The 22,024-nt window shown below is 45.6% G+C and overlaps 1 protein-coding gene across 3 annotated transcripts in view; it reads left to right on the top strand.

Annotated features, from left to right (window-relative positions):
• Positions 1–21,389, top strand: part of kmt2d (lysine (K)-specific methyltransferase 2D) — a 40,694-nt gene extending 19,305 nt beyond the window's left edge. For all 3 annotated transcript variants that reach the window (XM_080445757.1, XM_080445758.1, XM_080445759.1), the window contains 24 exons: positions 60–1,687; positions 1,772–1,936; positions 2,042–2,178; positions 3,972–5,689; positions 6,125–6,245; positions 6,387–6,471; positions 6,584–6,650; positions 6,774–7,006; positions 7,582–10,602; positions 10,704–10,853; positions 11,238–11,402; positions 11,835–11,976; positions 12,439–12,508; positions 12,596–12,768; positions 13,193–13,317; positions 13,413–13,545; positions 13,653–13,774; positions 13,924–15,304; positions 15,398–15,534; positions 15,855–15,985; positions 16,481–16,766; positions 16,867–16,940; positions 17,024–17,132; positions 18,057–21,389. In XM_080445757.1, the coding sequence (XP_080301883.1) occupies positions 60–1,687; positions 1,772–1,936; positions 2,042–2,178; positions 3,972–5,689; positions 6,125–6,245; positions 6,387–6,471; positions 6,584–6,650; positions 6,774–7,006; positions 7,582–10,602; positions 10,704–10,853; positions 11,238–11,402; positions 11,835–11,976; positions 12,439–12,508; positions 12,596–12,768; positions 13,193–13,317; positions 13,413–13,545; positions 13,653–13,774; positions 13,924–15,304; positions 15,398–15,534; positions 15,855–15,985; positions 16,481–16,766; positions 16,867–16,940; positions 17,024–17,132; positions 18,057–18,149 (10,466 nt within the window). In that variant the 3' untranslated portion in view covers positions 18,150–21,389. The remainder of the gene's footprint in view (positions 1–59; positions 1,688–1,771; positions 1,937–2,041; positions 2,179–3,971; positions 5,690–6,124; positions 6,246–6,386; positions 6,472–6,583; positions 6,651–6,773; positions 7,007–7,581; positions 10,603–10,703; positions 10,854–11,237; positions 11,403–11,834; positions 11,977–12,438; positions 12,509–12,595; positions 12,769–13,192; positions 13,318–13,412; positions 13,546–13,652; positions 13,775–13,923; positions 15,305–15,397; positions 15,535–15,854; positions 15,986–16,480; positions 16,767–16,866; positions 16,941–17,023; positions 17,133–18,056) is intronic.
• The last annotated feature ends 635 nt before the right edge of the window (positions 21,390–22,024 follow it).

Below are 22,024 nucleotides of genomic sequence, written 5' to 3' on the forward strand. Positions count from 1 at the left end.
TGTTTGTATCCAGGCCATTATTTTGATCCTGTTTATATCTCTGCTCCTTACACAGCAAGCGGAGAGTCAGGTATGCAGGCCGATCAAGGTGGAGCCAGGGCGGGTGAAGACAGAACGGCCCAGTCTTCACCTCCAGATCCCTCCACCTTCAGGATCCGGGTCCAACCCTTCACAACCCAGCTCTGCGGAGAGCCCCTTTCCCTTCGCACCAGATTCAGGATCCTCTCCCGCCTTTTTCCCCGACGGTCCTGTCAAGACTCCGGGGTCGGCTGAAATCCGGACAGATCCCTTTGCCAAGCTCCCGCCTCAGTCGCCCCATCCTCAGTCACACCCAAGTACCGCCTTTTCCCAGGCCGGGGCCAGTCCCTTGCAGGCCTCATCCTCAGGTTATCCCCCTTCCGGCCCACAGGGTCCTCCTCAGGGACGGCCGGCCAGCCTCGGCCCTTTCGACATGCAACCAGGGACCCCGGGAACGCCCCGGCGGGCCCAGCAGGTTGACCCTTACTTCAGATCACAGCTGCAGCAGCAACAGGGTCACCTGACACATCACAGCTCTCAAGAGTCCATAGGACCCCCAGAGAGCCCTCGGTCAAGGGGTGGTGGGCATGGGGAATCGCCTCTATTCTCCCCACCCCACAGCACACACTATGGAGACCCTTTCAGAGGCCAGTCAGGAATAGGGCGGCCAGAATATGGCTCATCCGCATCCCCCTCTGCGGTGGCCTCCTCGCCTGGTGGCATGGGGCAGTACAGGGCTGATATGAGTGCACCATCTCCCCGCTCTTCTTCGGTTGGACGGCTTGACCTAGCTGCTGGCTCCCCTGCTGGCATGGTAGAGTCTGGGGATGGCTTGTTCAAGGCGCCTATGACGCCACGGATGCACCAAGGGGAGGGTGGGGCACTTCATCCTGGAGCTTCCCCTGGCCACCCTTCTGAGAGTTACAGGCAGTCTCCCTCCACTCCGTTCTCTGACCCGTATGGCCAGCCACCCCTCACTCCACGACCTCAGTCAGGAGGTAGTAGCTCCCCTGTTCCTCAGAGACACGTTATAACCCAACCAGAGCCCTGCTCCAGAGTGCCCTCTAGCCCCCAGTCACATAGTAGCTGTCAGTCTCCTCTTACCCCAGGAGGCCTCTCCAATGATGCTTTCTCAGTCCATTCTCCTGCTACCCCTCGTTTTCAGTCCCCTGACCCCTACTCTCAGCCGCCATCGCGGCCACAATCTAGAGACCCCTTTGCTGCTCTCCATAAGCCACCTCGTCCCGCCTCTGCTGCCCCGGATGGAACTTCCAGTTACAGAGGCTCACCGCATCCTAACCCGCTGCCTCCTGCTCCGCCCACCAACAACCCAATGGGTGATCCTCTTGCTGGGAAGCCCTCAGCTCATCCTTCTTTCAGCCGTAGTCCCAGCACGGTCAGCTATCAAATGACCCAGCAGCCAGCACAGATGGCTCAGGCTCAGCTACAGCAACCTCAGCCACAAGCACAGCAGGCTATGGGGGCAGATAACTTCAACTCCAGGGTGCCGCCGCCTGCTGGACCTCAAGGCCCCACAACTGTCCGCCCTCCGGAGACATCTCATCAGCCAGCTATGCCAGGCACTCAAGAAATGTCTGACATGTCAACAGTACAACAGGACCCCGCCTTAGTGGGCCTCAGCCCCTCTGAATTGGAGAAGCACAGACAGGTATATTCATACAGAAGATTAGTGGAATGTCAATTTTCAGTCAGGTTAAATGTGTCACTAATGAATGTTACTTTCACCTTGCAGCGCCAAAAACTGAGGGAGTTCTTAATTCGACAACAAATGCAAAGGAACTCCCTGAGACAAGAGAAGGAGGCTGCTGCCATTAGTGCTGCCCCCGGCTGGCCTGGAGCAGAAATGGCAGGCTTTCAACAAGACAAGGCCCATAGGGCACCGCCACCTTATCCACAGGTACCCATTTGTTGTTGCGACATGCTTAGAGAAACATAACATTTAGCACGTGTAGTTGATTTTTACTGCTGTTTAATAAAACCATGATATTGATTACTCTTTTAGGACCGTATTGCTGCTGCTGCCGGAGCTCAAGCTGCTCTGGCAAACAAGATACCTATGACTGTTGTAGGCATGGAGGACAAGCACATTCGTCCACCACCTCCAGGAGCCCCTGGGATTATGGATCCCAATGCACTAAGGTAAACATTGTACTGTTTTTATGAATTACTTATGTAGCACATTGTCTCTTAGACTTACCTTTAAATCTTTAAAAAATGACGTATTGTGCCATTTCAAGGGAGTTGACTGTCGCAGACAAATGTCCAATGTTGGGAATCTCTGGATTAAATCGTGACAGTTTTGCGTTGAGTTGTGGCACGCTCCTGTCATCCTGGTCGTTTGGTGTCAGGTCTTAAGTCAGTCTTTTTCTCATCTTGACTTTTCGGATAATATCATATATTAGGGATGCACAGATATGGAAATTCTTATATAGCCGATACTGATACCGATATTTGTTTATTTAGTTTTTGGTGTTTCCCCCTTTTGTGCCAGGGAAACAAGAAATCTTCATTATAAGAAATTACTGTTCAGAATCTGCAGAAATACAACATAATTGCTTCCTAAGGGCACGGTCACACCGCACTTTTATTTTACCTCTGGGGCGGAATCTGACAATGCTTTGTCAATGCAAATGCATGGATTCATGGTCTTGCAATGTTTTGACCATGAATCCACGCTTTTGCATTGGCAGATTCCGCCCCAGAGGTAAAATAAAAGTGCAGCGTGACCGTGCCCTAACTCCTGTAACTTGAACCAAAAAAAGAAAAGAAATCGGGGCCGATACCGATATGTGGCCAATATATCAGTGCATCCCTATCATATATGTTTAATTTAATTACCATAAGTTTTAAGTCATGTGAAGTTCAATGACAGTTGTTTATTGTTTAAAACAGGAAGCAGAAACGTAGGCTACAGTGAATGGAGAGTCCAGTCGACTGTCTGCAGACCTTTGCCATTCGTAGTCCATTGTACTAAAGAACATTACAGTGTATCCCATTTCATAGACATTTCTCATATTGGACCGGTTACACGGACACAAAAAATGGCTGCTCTGCGACTGTGTTCGTGTGTGCGCTATCTATCTGCGTGAACCACGCCCGTCTAGCTCCGCAGTCCCCTCATCTGGCGAATATGAATTTTGCTTATGAACTGGGCTTTCCACTGAGAAACTCTTCTAATAAGACAAGTGCCAGATGTAACTGCATTTGTTGTTTCTTCCCAAGATACTTTTACATGTAAAATTATATAGTCTGTGATTAAGCTAGATATGAGAGGGTTTCAGATTTCAAACTCTTTTCAGTCTTTTAATGTATGGTAGATGTGGGTCGTGTCAGACTTGATCCTTTTAAAAGTATTTTCAAAAATACTTTGATCCGGTTTGATGTAAGGAGCAGCATAGTATCTGGGTGCCGCTAGCGGGCCTTTTTTTTCCCTTTTCCCCAAAAACGTTTAATTAGAGGATAAACCCCTTGAGATACATTGTCTTGTTTTCAAGGGGGTCCTCAGGTACAACACACAAACAGTGACATTGAAACAACAGCACACACCAATTGGCAGTCACATAAACAAAAATATAAACATACACATAAGGCGCTCCCACCATCCCAGACCACACTACAGCTGCTACCCATGTCATCTAAAAATAAATAAATAAAACTAATATCAAAATACTATCAGTTTTATAATGCAATAATCAAAAACAAGAACATGGGGATTCAAGAAACGCAAGCAAAGAAGTCTTGAAGATATGAAATTAGGTAACTAATCTAAGTTAAATAGGTAGCCTATTACAGTCTGATGGTGCTTTAAACTCAAAAGAACGTCTCTGGTTGCTTAGTTTGATTCCTGAGACCCTGTTTCCTCAAGTGCTCTGTAATATGTTTTTCTCATACATTTTCTTTCTCGCATGTTTTCTTATGTATTTTTCTTATAGACCAACAGGGCCCATGAATCCCCAGGACATGTATACCCGCGCTCCGTTCCCTCCTCAGTGGCAAGGCCATGCCCCTGGTCCACGGCGGTTCCCACAGCCGGTCATGGGCCACCATCTGAACCCTGCTGTCAACATGCAGGCAATGCAGGGCTTGGCAAACCCTCGTACTATGATGCCAGGGTCAGGAGGAGAGGCCATGCAAGCCATGGGGCAGGGACCCCCGCCACAGTTCATTGAGTTGAGGCACAACTCCCAGAGACTGGCCCTGGGACCCCAGTTTATGCCCAGAGGGCCCCAGGCCAGACCACGTCTTTATATTCCTCAACAGGACATGACAGCACCTTACGCTCATCAGCAGCATCCCATAGCTCAGACTGTTGACACTCAAGTAGAGGGAACGAATGACTCACAGCTTGGTGGATTATCCATGTTACTGCCGCAGCAGCAGGCTCCTGGCCCCTCGCAACAACAGCCGCAAGTCCAGCCTCAGGTCACCAGTGGCACCCCCAACACTCCTAGCATTCAACAGCACCAGCCTCCACCACCCAGTGCAGTGGCACAGACAACCTCAGTGGACCCCAGCGATGACCTACCGGAGCCTGACCTGGAGGGACTAGGTGATGCCCCTGGAGGTGTAGAAGATGAGGATGACCTGGGCAACCTAGACCTGGACACTGACAAAGGAGATGATGACCTGGGCAATCTGGACAATCTGGAAACCAATGACCCACATCTAGATGACTTGCTGAACAGCGACGAGTTTGACCTCCTAGCTTACACTGACCCTGAACTAGACCAAGGTGACCCCAAGGACGTGTTCTCAGACCAGCTCAGATTGGTGGAAGCTGAAAGTGAAGCGCCTTCGTCGTCCTCACGACTTGTGGATGTTAAAGTGGAATTTAAGCCCAAGGTGGAACCAGGACAGAACTCACTCACCACCGCCCCCACTGCTTCACAGCTACCCTCTGCAGAGACTGTAGCTAATATCAAAATCAAGCTAGAGGCCCCACAGATCGTGGTGAAGGATGAAATGGGCGAGGCTGTGTCCATGCTACTTGGTGCGACATCAGCCAAGTCCACACAACCAGGAAATGAGTCTGCGTCACTCAGTTCGGTTCGGCTTGGAGGTCTTTCATATCCTTTGCCAGGCCAGGGTGATCCCCTGTCTTTCACCCCAGCCACTCAACACTCTGACATGGGGGACGATCCATTGGGGCTGCCTGATGTCGGGGGCTGCCTGAAGGTAGAGAGCTCTTTAGACGGTGAGTTGCCTCTTCTGATCCAGGATTTACTGGAGCATGAGAAGAAGGAGCTTCAGAAGCAGCAGCAGCAACAGCAGCAGCAGCAACAGCAACAGCTGAGCTCCCTCCACCAGGAAGGCATGGCTGCACATATGCATGGCATCCCAGGACAGCAACCTACCCCACAGGCACCTGCTCACATAATGCTGCAACAGCACCACCGCCCACCACCCCAGGCAATGATGGGACAGACAGGGATGGTGCCCCGACCAACACATATGATGCAGCAACAGCAACAGCAGCAGCAGAGGCTCATGGGACCTCACATGGCCATGGCTCAGCAGCAAGCAATGATGAGGATGGGACAACCAGGAGCGATTCATCCAGGTCTCAATCATCAACAACAGCAGCCACAGCAGCAACAACAGATCCTCAAGCAACAGTCCCCTCTGGCCAACAACTTCTTTCCTGATAAAGGTAATCACAACTAGAAAGATTATGCTTGGTAGATTGCATACATCTGCCAATGCTACTCAATTGTCAAGATATGCAATTTACAAATGTACAATATTTCAACATTATATTTGTTCATTGGCTGGACATAATGAGCTTTCCAGCACCCCCATTTTTGTTTGGGACAGTAGTGAAAGGCTCCATCTGCTGATAGGCACATGAAGTTTAATGGTGTTATGTGAATCCATAGTGTTGTCTTAAGTGTTGTGAGAAGCCACACCGCCTTTGGGCAATTAATGTGAAAAGTTAATCTTAAGCGGCGGCCCATTACCTAACTTTCCACAATACAAATCCAAAAATATCCTTTTAACAGACTGTGTTAAAGACTCTGTTGAATCCATCAGTGTCATTGCATATAATATGGTTATGTGTTTTTCCCCCTTATCATATGTATTGCAGATTTAGACACATTTGTTACTGATGACATGGATCCCATTGCCAAGGCAAAGATGGTAGCATTGAAGGGTATCAAAAGAGTGTTGGCACAGGAGCCAATGGGTGTCCCACCAGGCATAAACAGGTACTCATGTTATATGTATATTTTTCATTTAGATATGACTTTTACTTTGGATTTGTGCTCATTATGTGGTCACAAGAACCCCATACTAGTACAGCCGTTAGTTCAAATTTAGGTACTGATTTAAATTGTTTTATTTCCCAGGCAACAAGTTTCTCTTCTTGCCCAGAGACTGGCCTCTGCCCCAGGAACAGATACACAGAGTCAGCTTGCATCTGGACCACCTAAAGTATGTTTTGTTGTTTTTAAATTGTATAAGCCAGCCAACCAGTCAGTTTTGCTCCTACTGAAACATGGCTGTCTTTTGGGGTTGCTTTAATATTTTCCTTATGTGTTTTTAGGAGGGAGAAACCAGTGATCCAACCATGTCAAAGCCCAATCCTCCCCAGTTTGTGCAAGGAATCATCAGTATGTTTTAGTCAAATGATCACTCAAATCCTTATAAATCAATTTTTCAGTACTTATTATTTCAAATTGATTCTTCCACATTGTTTTATACATTTCTCATAATCTTGTTCTCTTCCACTTCAGATGATGCTGAACAGCACCAGTACGAGGAATGGCTTCTTCACACTCAGCAGTTACTCCAGATGCAATTGAAGTTTTTAGAGGAACAGATTGGAGCTCATCGCAAATCTCGCAAGGCACTGTGTGCCAAGCAGAGGACTGCTAAGAAAGCTGGGAGGGAGTTTGCTGAGGCTGATGCAGAGAAACTCAAGCTGGTTACAGAAGAGCAGAGCAAGATCCAGAAACAGCTGGACCAGGTATGTAAGCACTGCAGTGCAATTCTTTAGGCTTCAAACATTCTTTGGTGTTTCTGAACAAAGCTCTGAATGTTTTTTCTCTCAAAATTTGGAATACTTTTATGCCCTTTCATAACCGCAAGCTGCAGTTCATTATAGATCCTGTGGGCGGAGACATTGTATAGCTTAGCCATGAATGAAAGTTTTGACTTTCATATGCCCTTTTATTTAAAGGATCCATAACACAACAGTTATTTCCAACATTACATTTTATTGTGTTGTTATAAAATCAACAGATCAGTAGTAACAGAAACATTTTACTGGAGCAATCTCGGCACGATACTATACATTTTTTTTATCACTGTCAGACAAAGCACACTCGCCAATAAAAATAGCAAGACAAGAAAACCTTGTGCACACAACATTCTTAAATAATAAGTTGGCCTAGCTTGACGTTAAAATTAAATATTGTCAACTGCAAATAAAGCATGCTTTTTTCGAAAGATTGCAATGAAAGAAATACAATAATCAACTTTATTTTACAATGATATGATATGTCATACATTTTCAATATCCTTTCACATGTTGTGTTTTAGGTGCGTAAACAGCAGAAGGAACACACCAACCTTATAGCTGAGTACAGAAGCAAGCAACAGCAGCACCAACAGGGCTCAGGTCTTCTGACACCAGGGCCCTCCACACAGGGCCCGCCTCACATGCTCTCCAAGATACCTGGCCAAATGATGATGGGTCAACAGGGCCCTCCAATGATGGGCCAGCACCCTGGCATACCGCCACAAGGTGGAATGCCAGTCAGGATGCCTCAAGGACAGCCCTTCATGGGAGGAGCCCAGCCCCAGCACCCTGGAGCTCTAGGAGCCAGAGCCCCTGTTCCTCCTGGTGCTCCTCCAGGGTTTTTCCCACAGGGGGCTGGAATGCAAGGAGCAGACCCCAGGCTTCTCCAGGAAAGACAGCTTCAACACAGGATGCAGATGGCCAAGCTCCAACAGCAGCAGCAGCAGCAGGTGATGATGGGTCAGCAACCGATGCCACACCCTGGCCAACAACCTGGTATGATGACTCAGCCACAGCCTGGCATGATGGGCAACCCACTCATGACCCAACAACAACCAAACATACAACAGGGAATGCTGCCTAACCAGCCCAATCAACAGGGCATGATGCAGGTGTCCCAGGGTATAGTTGGTCAGCCTGGAGCCCAGCCCATGAACCAGCTTCCGGGCATGATGGCAGGTCAACCTGGAATGATTGGGAACCCACCCATTGGGCCTCCTCAACAGCAACAGAGGCCTCAGATGTTGTTGGGACAACAGGGGATGGTTGGATCTCCGGGTCATCCTGGCCTCAGGGGACCTCAGGCCCAGCTAACCCCACAACAACAGAACATCCTGGCCCAGCGCATGCTTTTGTCTCAGCAACAGCAACAGCAGAATGCTGCCAAAATCCAGCTACAACAGCAGCAGCAGATGGCGCAGCTCAGACAACAACCAACACAAGGCTTAATAAATCAACCGAGCCAAGAGCAAGGGGCACTCTCTCAACCCTCTACCCCTCAGATGAGTTCCTCCCCTTCAGCAGGAGGTAATAGAGTCACACCTCAACCACAGGGTGCTAATGAGGGCTTGCAGCAGGGGTTTCCTCAGGATGTTCAGAACTCAGGCCCAAAAGAAGGAGGAATCCTCAGTCCTGGTCCTGCAACCCCTTTACAACAGAGTGGTCCCTCCACACCCAATCAGTTGACCCAACCAGGCTCTGCAGATCAGCAAAATGAGACGGGACAACAGCAGCAGAATCAGGCCTTTATGACCCAGCAACCACAGCCAAAAGCTCAGTCTGTACCTCAGCAACTGTCAGGTTTTGTTGGAAACCAACAAGCTGGCTTGCATCCTCAAGTACAACCACAACATCAGCAGCAACAGCAAGTTCAACTCCAGAGGCAGATTTCCCTCAATGCTGACAAGACTGGTCTGGTCAAAGTCAAGGAGGAAGGGCAGCAGATGGAATTCTTAGTACAACAACAACAACAACAGCAGCAGCAACTGCAGCAGCAACTGCTGCAGCAGCAGCAGCAGCAACAACAACAACAACAACAACAATCTGGTCAGAATGCCATGCAACCTTCACAAGAGCCCAACATACAACAGCATGAAGGAATGGGCCAGATACAGAATGTCATGGGCCAGAACCCCCTTGGTTCTGGCCCGCCTGGTATGATGAACCATCCTAGTCCACAACAGCAAGCTCTCATGGCTCAGCAACAGAAGCAGCAGGCTATGATGGGCATGATGAGAGCGCAGCAGCAAGGGATGCTTGTACAAAGGCCTGGAGGTCCACCTGGACAGATCCGTGCCCCCATCAACATCCAGGCTATTATCGCTCAGAACCCCCAGCTCCGCAACCTTCCTCCAAACCAGCAGATCCAACACATTCAGGCGATGATTGCCCAGCGGCAACTCCAACAGGGCCAGATGCTGAGGATGTCTATGGGCCAGGGACAGCCAGGCCAGATGAGACCTCAGATGCCCCCAGGACAGGTGGGACAGCAGCGCATGGAAGGGCAGCAGATGCCATATGGTCCCATGGGGAAACCGGGAGCATTGGGCTCTCCACAACAGCCCGGCATAATTGGGCAGCAACCAGGCGTTGCTCCTCATATGCAGCACGGAATGATGGTACCTGGGCAACAACAGCAGCATTTACAATTGGGGATGATGCAGCAACAGCAGATGATGAGAGGACAAGTACCTATGGTCAGGCCCATTTCACCTCGCCAACCGCTGCCCAACTCTCCTGGCGATCCTCAGCGCCATGCCATGGTGCAGGCTATGGGGATACGACCGCCCACGCCCAACCAGCACCAACAGCAAGCCCACATGGCAGCTGCAGCAAGTCGCTTGCAGGGGTCTCCGTCCCATTCTGGCTCTCCGAGGGGGCCAGTCACCCCGGGCACACCATATTCAACGCATATCTCATCTCCTTCTGTTGCTGATGGTGGAGCTGGAAGCCCGTACAGCCAAGTCAGGGCATCCCCACTCAGGTCTCCAGTGGCCAAGAGTCCGCTTGATAACCCAAGCCTAAAAGCAGAACCTCAGATGTCTGGAAATGAAATCTCTCATATGGCCCCGGTTCCTCCCAATGGGCCACAGCAATGTGACAATGCCCAGAGACAGCCTCAGCAGCACGGGGCAGGAGCCCATGCTGCTCGGCCACATCCTGGCTCTAGAGAAGGGGACCTGTGTAAGATAACCCTGCAGAACATCAAGCAGGAGCCAAGGGAAGTGCAATGCGATGGTGGAGGAGGAGGAGGCGGCGAGGCTAACCCTGGGTCTATAAAGAGAGAAGTCACTGGTGAGCTAGTGAATGCTGCCAACACTACTGGGTTTGTAAATGCTGCAACCATGGCAGGAGACTCTGGGCATCAAGGTGTGAGAACGGAGACTGGCCAGCAGCTACTTCAGAAACTCTTGAGAACTAAGAACCTGCAGCTGGCCGCTCAGAGGCCCTCTGAAGGCATCCACAATGAGATCAATGGCCACATCAACAGCAAACTGGCCATGCTGGAGCAGAAACTACAAGGGACCCCACGCAATATGGAGGCAAGTATTCGTCCATGCATTCATTAAAAATTGATTCTCATTATATTGATCGGAAATGTTAGGCGAATGCTTAATAAGCCAATGTTCTTTATTCTCAACAGGATCTGCAGTCCATCACAAAAAGAGCTCCCGTAACAAAGGCCAAGCGCACCAATAAGCCTGCTGGGGAGCGAGGGCCTAATGCACGCAAGAAGAACAAGAAAGAAGAGGTTGGAAAGAGTGCTGAAGCCCTGGTGAAACAGCTTAAACAGGTCATAGGAGTATTACTGTCTGCCTGCTTGTTTGCTTTAGGGGTGCAACAGTTAATCGAACTAATCAATTTAATCGATTATAAAAAAATAATCGATACTCAATAATTTAATAACATAATTGATTGATAATCCATCCCTGTTTTGGGAATGTTTCAAAAATAGGGAAAATAGCAAGTCTACAAGCTCACAACGCGTCGCATCTCGACACATTGTGAGATTGCAGAGTTGCTATTTTCACAATTTTTGCATGATACCATTGTGCGACAAAGCTTCGTTGATATATAACATTTATGAATCGAAAAAGTAATAGATAGAATAATCGCTAGTTGCAGCCATCGTTTGTTTGTGTTTGAGCGGTTGATTTCAAGATCCTTTACCCTGCAGGGCCTCTCTCTGCTGCCCCTGATGGAGCCATCAATAGCAGCCAGTCTGGACCTGTTTGCCCCATTCGGCAGCAGCCCTGCCAATGGCAAGGCTCAGTTGAAGGGCTCCTTTGGAAATGCGGTGCTGGATAACATCCCAGACTACTACTCACAGCTGCTCACTAAGGTAGTGCTCATTGACAACATGTGCTTATGAGTGATACATTTCTGTTGACAGACTCGGGAACAGGCTTTCATTGAATTACTGCTGTATGTAGTGACGTATGATACACATTAGGGATGAGACATTTAAACGGTTAGCTGTTTAAGTGAAGGACATTCCGGACTAATTATCAGAAAATTTTATATAATTAATAAATATGTCAATTTACAGAATGAATCTTCTCTACTAGCTTGAAGCTTCTTTAATCTGTTTTTCCCTAATAATCATGTACACAATTTTCCTGATCTTCACATGCCTTGTTTTTTTAGGACTACACAAGGCTATTTACCGTTGCAATCCTGAATAATACGTTTCAGTTTAATTTTGCATCCCGTTAATAGTTCTATTATTAATCAGTATTTGCAGAAGTACTGATGATGCTACTTTTCTTTACAGAGTAACCTCAGCAACCCACCAACACCCCCATCCTCCTTGCCCCCTACACCACCACCCTCAGTACAGCACAAGTTGCTCAATGGCGTTACCACTGTGGAAGAAATGTCTGGGGGCCAGAAAGAGACTGCAGAGGATGCTATGGGTAAGCCAAGTATGCTTCAACTCAGAAATCTATTTTTTTCTCGTTTTCCGTTGCCATTTTAGTTACCCATTTAACCCATTAAAACCGGGAAAGCATATGAGTAATTTTAGATTTTTCCTTTGGCTATTCAAAAATAGCAGATGTACAAGCTCACTGCGAGCTTGTACATCTATTTTTGAACATTTCTGAAAAATCTTGAAAAGTGTGAGAACTACTCATTTAGAAGGCATTTGTAGAATCGGCCTCAGGCCTTAATGGGTTAAACACTATGTACATAGCAAAAATAGCTGGTCTGCAAGAAAGCTCACACCACAACGTGATGTTGTGAGCTTGTAGATCTGCTATTTTTTCTGAATATTCGCCTGTGTTCCTCGAACGTTCACCCCTTTCTAGCATCCCAGAATAGGGACGCCTAACATTCATGTTGTTAAACTTGCTCCAATTTGTCTTATTCTGTTGCAGAGGAGGTGAAGAGTGTGGACATTCTAGCAGCTCTCCCCACCCCGCCGCATAACCAGAATGAGGACATCAGGTATAATATGTAGCCTGTGTATTTCCATGGTATGATGACACTTCCCTTTGCAGTGTTTGCAAACTCACACAAACGTCTTTCTTTCAGGATGGAGAGTGATGACGAGGATGCCCCAGAAAGCATCATTCCAGCTTCCTCCCCTGAAAGTAACGTAGGTGAAGAAACGCCACGTTTCCCTCGGCTTAGGGAACCAAAAGAGGAGGAGACGGAGAGAGCAATATCTCCCATCATCCCCCTCATACCTCGATCTGCCATCCCAGGTGGGAATCTGACAGCAGGCTGTCTTAATTAAAACATTTTGCCACAAAAATGTATCAACCACATGAACTCTAGTGTCCCTATTCAGTTTAGTGAGAATACATTGCAACCCGACACGTTGTGTGCTTATAGATGAGCTATTTTCAGCGAAGGGATATGGTGTTAAAGGAAAAAAGGAGCGGACATATTATAGAGCTCTGTGGGACGTCGCCAAGTATATATAGTTCAAGTGGTTAAATCACATCGTACAAAATCTGTATATTTTGTAGACAGCAACAGACAGTCATGCTTTGTTGTACCATCCAATTCTTCAGCATTTAATACATTCATAGTTACATCAACAACAGTGGCCTGTTACAGCACCATCAACAAAAATCTGCATGTTGCAACTTGCATTGTTAATAACATTGCTCCCCTTCCGTTTAGCATTTCCAGAGAACAAACCGTTAGAAGCAGCTGATGGCAAGGTGGTCTCCACATCTAACCACTGGGACAAGGCCAAGAATAACGAGGTGTCCGTCACCTTCACACTGTCATCTGCTGCAGCAAAGGTACTGACCTGTCATATCACTGCTCCCTGCTTGACCACTTTGATCTGTACTCTGTAGTTGACAGCAATAACTCTTCTCCCTTATTCCTTGTCCAGAATCTGAACCATGTCATGGTGGCGATGGCCCAGCTACTTCACATAAGGATGCCAGGTTCCTATGAGGTGACCTTCCCTCCTAGCCCTGGCACACCTGGCGCTGCCATGCCAGGAAAGGGTCCTGAACAGCCAGGTATTTGTATCGCCCATATATTTCTAGGCCTCGGATGTTACTGTGACGATGGATGCAGTGAATAAAAGAGTATCCTGATGGTGACATGGTCTTTTCTTTTATTTCAGGGGTGCTTTGTGTAAAGGACGGTGCTTCACCTAGTCAGGATGAATGGCTGAGGCAGTTTGATGTGTCCCTGCCAGGCTGCACTTTGAAGAAACAGGTCGATATTCTCTCACTCATCAAACAGGTCAGTCATTGCATATCTTTGCCAAACTCAAAGATCCACATGATTCCTTATGATCAAAGGTGTTTTTTTTTCTTTCCCTGAGATCTTGTATCTTGTATGACGCACACATTTTGTGTACTTATCTCATACTGGTACTTTATTTTTCTCAGGAACTTTCTGAGCAAGAGGACAAACCGGTACAGCACTGTTACACCACCAATGTGAGCGACTTGGATGTGCGCCACCTTCCAATTATCCCCATAGAGGAATCTCCACCTCCTTCACCCTCCCCTCCACCCCCTCCTTCGTCTGACCCAGCTCCCACCAGCGAAGCAGAAAATCCCACAAAGCCAGCCTCTCCCTCGCTTTCTCCCTCCAGTCCCTCCCAAGTCCAGATCAAGACTGAACCTGAGCAGGAAGCTATTTGTCCTCCTGTTGATGCTGAACCAACAGAACCCACAGAGCCTGCTGCAGCTGCTCCAGAAACAAACACAGATACAGATCCAGTCGCTGCTGCCTCCACAGACCCTGATCCTACCGCTCCTAGTGAAGATGCTTTAACCCCCGCTGCAACGGAGGATGACTCTGCTACCGAGCCAGCCCTCCCACCCAAGGATTCCCCGACCACCATGGAGGTGTCCCCTAAAGCCATCAAGCAGCGCAGGCCCCATTCTCCAGACGAGCTGGTGGTACAGCCCAAGGTGAAGAAGTGGAAGGGGATTCGCTGGAAGCGTCTTCAGATCGTCATCACCATCCGCAGGGGTGGTTCCAAAAAGGAGAACAGCCGCGAGGTGTCGGAGCTAATGGAGCGCCTGCGCATCACTCTGCGGCCAGACAAGCTGCCACGAGACAAGCGGAAGTGTTGCTTTTGTCATGAGGAGGGTGATGGATCAACAGACGGGGCGGCTCGCCTGCTCAACATAGACGTGGACCTTTGGGTGCACCTCAACTGTGCCCTCTGGTCCACTGAGGTGTATGAGACGCAGGGTGGCGCCCTCATCAACGTGGAGGTGGCTCTGCGTCGCGGCTTGCGTACCCGCTGCGCCTACTGTCAGAAAACGGGTGCGACCAATAGCTGCAACAGACTGCGCTGCCCCAATGTCTACCACTTTGCCTGCGCCATCCGGGCGCGCTGCATGTTCTTCAAGGACAAGACCATGTTGTGCACCCAGCACAAGTTGAAGGGCCCTAGTGAGGAGGAGCTTAGTACTTTTGCGGTTTTCCGCCGGGTCTACATTGAGCGTGATGAGGTCAAGCAGATCGCCAGCATCTTACAGCGAGGCGACCGTATCCACTTGTTCCGCGTAGGTGGCCTCATCTTCCACGCTGTTGGCCAACTTCTGCCGTCCCAAATGGCCAACTTCCATTCCTCCACCGCCATCTTTCCTGTGGGTTATGAGGCAACTCGCATCTACTGGAGTACGCGCGTGCCCAACAAGCGATGTCGATACCGCTGTCGCATCAATGAGAACGATACCACGCCGCTGTTCGAGGTGCGTGTGCTGGAGCATGGCATGGAGGACTTGCACTATCGTGACAACAGCCCAGAAGGTACATCCTGTAGAACTGTCCCCACTCATCTGTGTTCACCAAAGAAGGTGCGACACCCGTATCTAACCGTGTACTGTGTTGTTTTCTCTTCAGGCATCTGGGACCGGGTGGTCCAGGAGGTGGCTAAACTTCGGGACGATAATGGCATGTTGAAGTTGTTCACTGACCACGTCAAGGGAGAAGAGATGTATGGCCTCACCATCCACGCTGTTATGCGCATCACTGAGTCGGTAAGGATTGGAAAGCAAAACCACTGGCACAGTTATTTCCCTTCTGTAATAATAATACAGTTATTATGACAGTATAACGTACAAATACAATTTAGCTTAATCTTAGCCCAATGATCCATAATAATGTTTTAGTGATTACTAAGTAATGTTTAGTAATCACTTCGTCCATCCTTCTGTCCGTCCGTTCACATATTTGATTATTATTATTCTTGTGACCACTGGAGGCGATATTTGGTTGACTGAAAGATGATTGAATGTATATATGCATGTATATGAAACTCATAACATAACGCATAATATACATTGTTTGTTGTATTTAGTTGCCTGGAGTAGAGAATTGCCAGAACTACCAGTTCCGCTATGGCCGCCACCCCCTGATGGAGCTCCCTCTCATGATCAACCCCTCTGGGTCTGCCCGCTCTGAACCCAAGGTCCTCACGCACTGCAAGAGGTGAGACCAAATCCTAACATGGTGTGGCACACAATTAGGCCTGTCACAATTATTACATCATCGTCTAAATCGCAATTATTTGAGATAATCGCAATTATTTTTTGCATAATCGTCATAATCGTTTCCATGTTGAAACATTTTCACACATTTTCAAATTAAAAAAAAAAAAGCAGATATAGCAGATCTTCAAGCTTACAACGCGTCACTTCGTGAATTATTATTATTAAATGTCAATAATTTAATTTTATATAGTTGAGTTACTTGTCATCTTCCCTGTGCAATTTTTTATTACGAAGCATAAAAGGCAAACAGAAATTATTCTTATTCATGTGTTCCAATGGTCAATGTCAAACACACAATTAAATTGCTAATCGCAATTATTTGAGTGATAATTAATCGTCAACTTAAATTTGTAGTCGTGACAGCCCTACACACAATGCTTCTAAGAAAATTACCTGACTTGAGACCTGTATTCTCACCCATCTGCCTCCACAGGCCCCACACTCTCAACAGCACCAGCATGTCCAAGGCCTACCAGAGTACCTTCACCGGGGAGATCAACACGCCCTACAGCAAGCAGTTCGTCCACTCCAAATCCTCCCAGTACAGGCGGTTGAAGACCGAATGGAAGAACAACGTATACCTGGCACGGTCCCGCATCCAGGGCCTGGGTCTGTACGCCTCCAAGGATCTGGAGAAGCACACCATGGTCATTGAGTACATAGGCACCGTCATCCGCAACGAAGTGGCCAACCGCCGTGAGAAGGTCTACGAGGAGTCGGTATGTTGACTCGATATCCACGTACCAAACCTGTCTTCCATTAATATCTGTGAGTCTTATTGTCTGTTTTTTTCTTTTCTACTTCTCCTGCCTGCCATAGAACCGTGGGATCTACATGTTCCGTATCAACAATGACCAAGTGATTGATGCCACTATAACAGGCGGCCCAGCTCGGTGCGTTGTACTGCTTGATATTTCTCTTTTTAATGTACTTGTCCTTGTCTTATTTACCATTAACTTTTCATTTGTTTCCACAGATATGTCAACCACTCCTGTGCCCCCAACTGTGTTGCAGAGGTTGTAACATTTGACAAAGAGGACAAAATTATCATCATCTCAAGTCGCAGGATCCCAAAGGGAGAAGAGGTAAGTGCTGTAGACAGTATGGGGCATCCGGGTGGCACAGGGGTAAACTTCCTGCCCAACACCGTGGCGACTGGGGTTCGAATCCTCCACGGTCAAAAGAAGTGACTTGACGTGTATCAGATGAGACATATGGCTGTCTACTACACCCTCCCCAAGACCAACCAGTAGGGGCTCAGCAGTGACAGGGACTACATGGGGGATTAGGAATTGGCATAATTACTAAATTGGAAGAAAAAGGTAAAAATAATTGGAAAAAGAAAGAAACCAGACAGTGTGAACTCCATTACAATAGAGCTGTCAAATAATGGTTTAATATTTGAACACTATTCGAATTGAAAAAAAAGAAAGAAGGTCATGAAAGAATACATGACCTCGTAATAGCAGCTCTGTTCGTTTGAACTTCTGCTAAACCAAAACTAAATCTCATATTTTTAGTTAAACTGAAGTCATTGCATACATATGCTGTTACTTTACAGACACTGCACTTTTCCTTTCATAGTGGACTGAAAATCAAATCAAATGCAGGACAATGACAGATGGCCTACCTTTCCACAAAGAACAAAAGGAGGGCACATCTCATAAACATGCACCCAAATGAGTTTGGCCAGATGTCTGGAGTAACTCCATCCAAACAGCCACGTCTTGATTCAAATCCTATTTTACATGAGCTCGCTATCTGTAACATAAGAGGCTTGTACAAAGAAGCTCACTACAGCCTGAAGTTGCTCAAATTCTGGCATATAGCTCAACATTTAAAATTATATCTGTTTGTATAGGCCTATAGTCGAACTTGTGTGTTTTCAGAAATAATATTTAAGTACCTTTTGGCCATTGTTGACAGCCCTAATAAATAATAATTTTGATGTTTTTCAATAATCGGTAGACGGCAGTCTTTTTTTAATCATTTCCATTTCCTTGTTTCAGCTGACATACGACTATCAGTTCGACTTTGAGGACGATCAGCACAAGATCCCTTGCCATTGTGGAGCCTGGAATTGCCGAAAGTGGATGAATTAACAGAGGAAAGAAAACGAGAGAAAAAGAGACTTCCTTTCTCATTGGTGCCAGAACACTCCTGCGCCAAAGCCTTTTTTTGAATCCTACTTACCCAGTGCATAAGCTGTTCTGAAATACGCGGAGGGAGACACGCCTCCTTCCATCTATGAAAGACTATAGCGTTCACACCTGCAGCCAAAGGTTTGAAAGAGCATTAACAGATTTAAAAGAAGAAAAAAAAAGCAACCAACCACCTCCACTAACAGCAGCCTAATGGTGGGACAATCTTTTCTCTTTGGACTAGTGGAATTACTCTTTCCTCTGCCAAAAGCAACCCTCGGCTCGTACCCTACTGCACCCTCTCAATAAGCTTACTATGGCTGGAAACAATCCTCATCTACCAAATGAATCTGATCCTCCTTTCTTCTGTCCGGTATCAGTACTCGCATTGCAGAGTTCGCACGGAGCTTTGAGAAAATAAAAAGCCATTTTAAGTAACTAAGAAGTGAACTAATGCATTTTTATGTTTTAAGTCGGACCTACTTCTTCTCCTACACCCCTACCTCCCTTCCTCCCTTACCTCCCAGGAAAAGAAAGAGACACTTTCCCTTAAAAGTCATCAATGAAGACAACACGGATATCGGCTCGCTAGACAATCCTGATGTGGCTCTGCATAGAACTATGTATGATCGATGGTTAAGATGTATGATAATGATAAGTTCAGATGCTATTGACCTCTTGGCTCCAGAGGCGCCAGGTGTTTTTATGAGTGTCTGGAGTCTAAAGGTGGGTTTAGTTGGACCCAGTCTACCTCATTGATTTAGTGGGAAGTGACTGCTTTGTACAAAAAACTGTTAACTGCTACTGTGGAAAATGGGGGGGGAGGGGAGGGAGGGGATGTTTTTACAGGGCTTAAGCCTGATTTATGCATCAATGACAAATGTTTTGTGATTTATTGTGCAACAAAAAGGTTTTCATAACTGAAGATGCATCACCGTCGGCACTTTTTCAGCTGAAAATATGTTTTTGTCAAGTGATACGCCACACTACACTTTGTTGCAGAAGCATAAATCACTCCTTAGCCTTCTCGGACAAGCAGGGAAACTTTAGCAGCAGGTTTGCTCTATCTACTCTATGCTGATGATGATTTACAATAATGAGCCAACATAATAATTATTATTATTATTACTCACGAGTTATTTATACAGAGGAAATATATGACAGTTTTGATAAGATATTGCATTAAGATCACAATCAGAAGCTTAACAGGAGTCCTGTAATGCCATCAGATCATCTTAGATTTTCATGTTAGTTTTTTTTTGTTTCTCATTTATATTTATGCATTTAGAAATCATGCTTCTTGGTGTGTGAAAGCACAATAGCATCCACCTTTTTCTAGGTTCGCTTACAACAGACTAATGGTGTGAGCGGTAGCTCCCACAGCTTTAGGATCACAGATGGATACCGTAGTCTTGGAAAGACTACGGAGTCCAACTAACCGAGTGAAGGAAAAAGTATGCTTCATTGTCATGTGTTCAGGTCACAGTTGATTAAAACTAGCCGGTGGATGCCCGACTACTATCCCTTTTAATGCTTTTTATGCCTACATCTCAATCTTCTCTCAACCTTGAACCCTGAATCATGTCACCATCTTCTAAAACCATGTAATGGACTGTTTAAACTTTACTGTAAGGAGTCTTTCTCTGCCCCGAGTTACAGCCTATACAGTGTATCTGCTTCCCTCTTAGTGTGTTTTTTTTTCTTTTTCTAGTGGTTGGTACCGTCTTCTTGAGGCTGAACCCAGTGGCAGGGGAAGACTTGGGTTGTTTTCTTTTGTTTTTGTTTTTTTTGTAAAGATAAGGGCATTTGTTTTCATTTCTCGGAAAGATGAATGACAAAGTAAATCTTTTAAGAAGGGAGCTTTACTAAGACTCCACCTTCCCTTATTACTTTGTTTCCTCTTCCTTCTAACCTAAGACCTCACATGATAAAAAATGCAAAAGTGTACAAACTGTATATAAATATATATACACATTGGGGGGAGGGGGGGGACAGCAAACTCTTTATCCAACCCCTTTTTAATCAAAGTAAAAAATGTAGAGAAATAAAATTGAGAAAATTCAACCACTGGATATCATTTTATCATAAAGATGAAGCTGTATATATATAAATATATGTAAAATGGCAAACTAATATCTTGATATGTATATGAACCAGAGTGTTTTTGCATTTACCTGTTTTTCTATTAGTGTTTTTTGCTATAAGCTTTCAAAGACAGTTTGTTAAAAAAAAACAATGGGTATTTGAACATGTCTGGTCTTCTCCAAACAATTGGGACGAGAAGCCAAGATAATGACAACATTGAGAAAGGATCTGTGCGGAAAGTCATGGTTATTAGATATGAAAGTCACTTATGGCGTAAAGCAGCAGCAGTACAAGGTGCATAGTATTTGTGTATTTATGTAATATTGTTCATGTGTTATTTTTTTCCCATTTTATTTATGCTACTGCTTGTTGAGTACCAAAATATGTCCCTTAATTGATCGCAATTGGATTAATATACAGTTTGAATGGAAAATCTTGAATTCCCTAGGATGATACTGTTTTGATTAGTGTTTTTTGCCTCTTTTTTTTTAATCTTCCCAATAGAAGTGAATGTGTTGGTATACCTTGTGAAATGGTTACTTGGCCTAATGTATGTTATGATGTAATACTCAAAGTTAATCCCATACTTACCTGAGAATGGATTGCACTCTTGTAGTATATAATGGAGTACTTCTCTAAAGTGGTAGACATTGATCAAGTGTCCGAGGCAGTGATATACAGTATATATATATATTTTTTGGTATGTTTATATTGCAAGGGAAGACCATGACACGACATTTTGCCGCTCACTGGATTTTAGCCTGAATAATTTTTAACTTCTTTGGATCTTAATTTAAGTTCTCTGCATATCTTATAATTTAATAAAGAGTTTGCTCAAGTTGAAGGTTTTTTTTTTTAACCTAACCTACTTTTTAAAAAGATGTTGCATTCTGTACAGCAGAGATACTTTTAGGGAATATGAATAAATATAATGATAATTTTTATTGTATGTGGCATGTTTTGTATGGATGTTATTTTGAATTGTACATATTTTTTTGATGACGCCAGAGGTTGCATCTCTTTATATACAGCTTTTCCCCTCCCCCTACCCATCATCTTATTTCTTTGTCTGCTTTTATTTCTTGTAAAGGAAAATAAAATGCATTTTAAATATAATGATATTTTTCTTTTTTTCATTGATCCCTGAAGTCCACAGCCATAGGTCACAAAAATTAAACATAGGCCTACATATAGTTCTATGAGGCTAAGTAATAACCATACTTGTAGTAGAAAGAGTATTTCTACATTGTGGTATTTGGCCTTTTTTCCTTGTGCCTTAAGTGTAATTACGGATGTTAGTCTTCAAAAGATGCTTTGCAGTAAAGAGTGGTTCACTTCAAATCTACCTTTTGGAACATTTTCGCGCTGTATCTAAATGCTAAGTAATTAGTTGTAACAAATACCTTGCATGCTTCTGTGGTGCTCGAGATAAATCAGTGCTTTGTAGACCGGTTCTTTGTAAAAAGGTTCTTTGTTCAAACCCCAGGATGAATATTTTTTCCAAGTTTGTTCCTGGCTCTAATCTTTCACTGAAAAGCAAGCAAATGGTGAACTCAAAGAACAGAGACTCAAAACCACCTTTTGCAAGATCATCACTGCATTTAAACTCAACTTTGTATCTAAATACTAAGTAATTCATTGTCACGAAGGTCTTTGAGTATAAACCATGGTGGTGCAGTGGTAAGATAAATCGAAAGCAGAGATTGTGACTTCAAAACTCAGACTGGGAAGTCTCTTGATTCAAAAATGGA

This window comes from Gymnoscopelus braueri (assembly GCF_963280865.1).
Source record: "Gymnoscopelus braueri genome assembly, chromosome: 12".
In the NCBI taxonomy this organism is placed as follows: Eukaryota; Metazoa; Chordata; class Actinopteri; order Myctophiformes; family Myctophidae; genus Gymnoscopelus; species Gymnoscopelus braueri.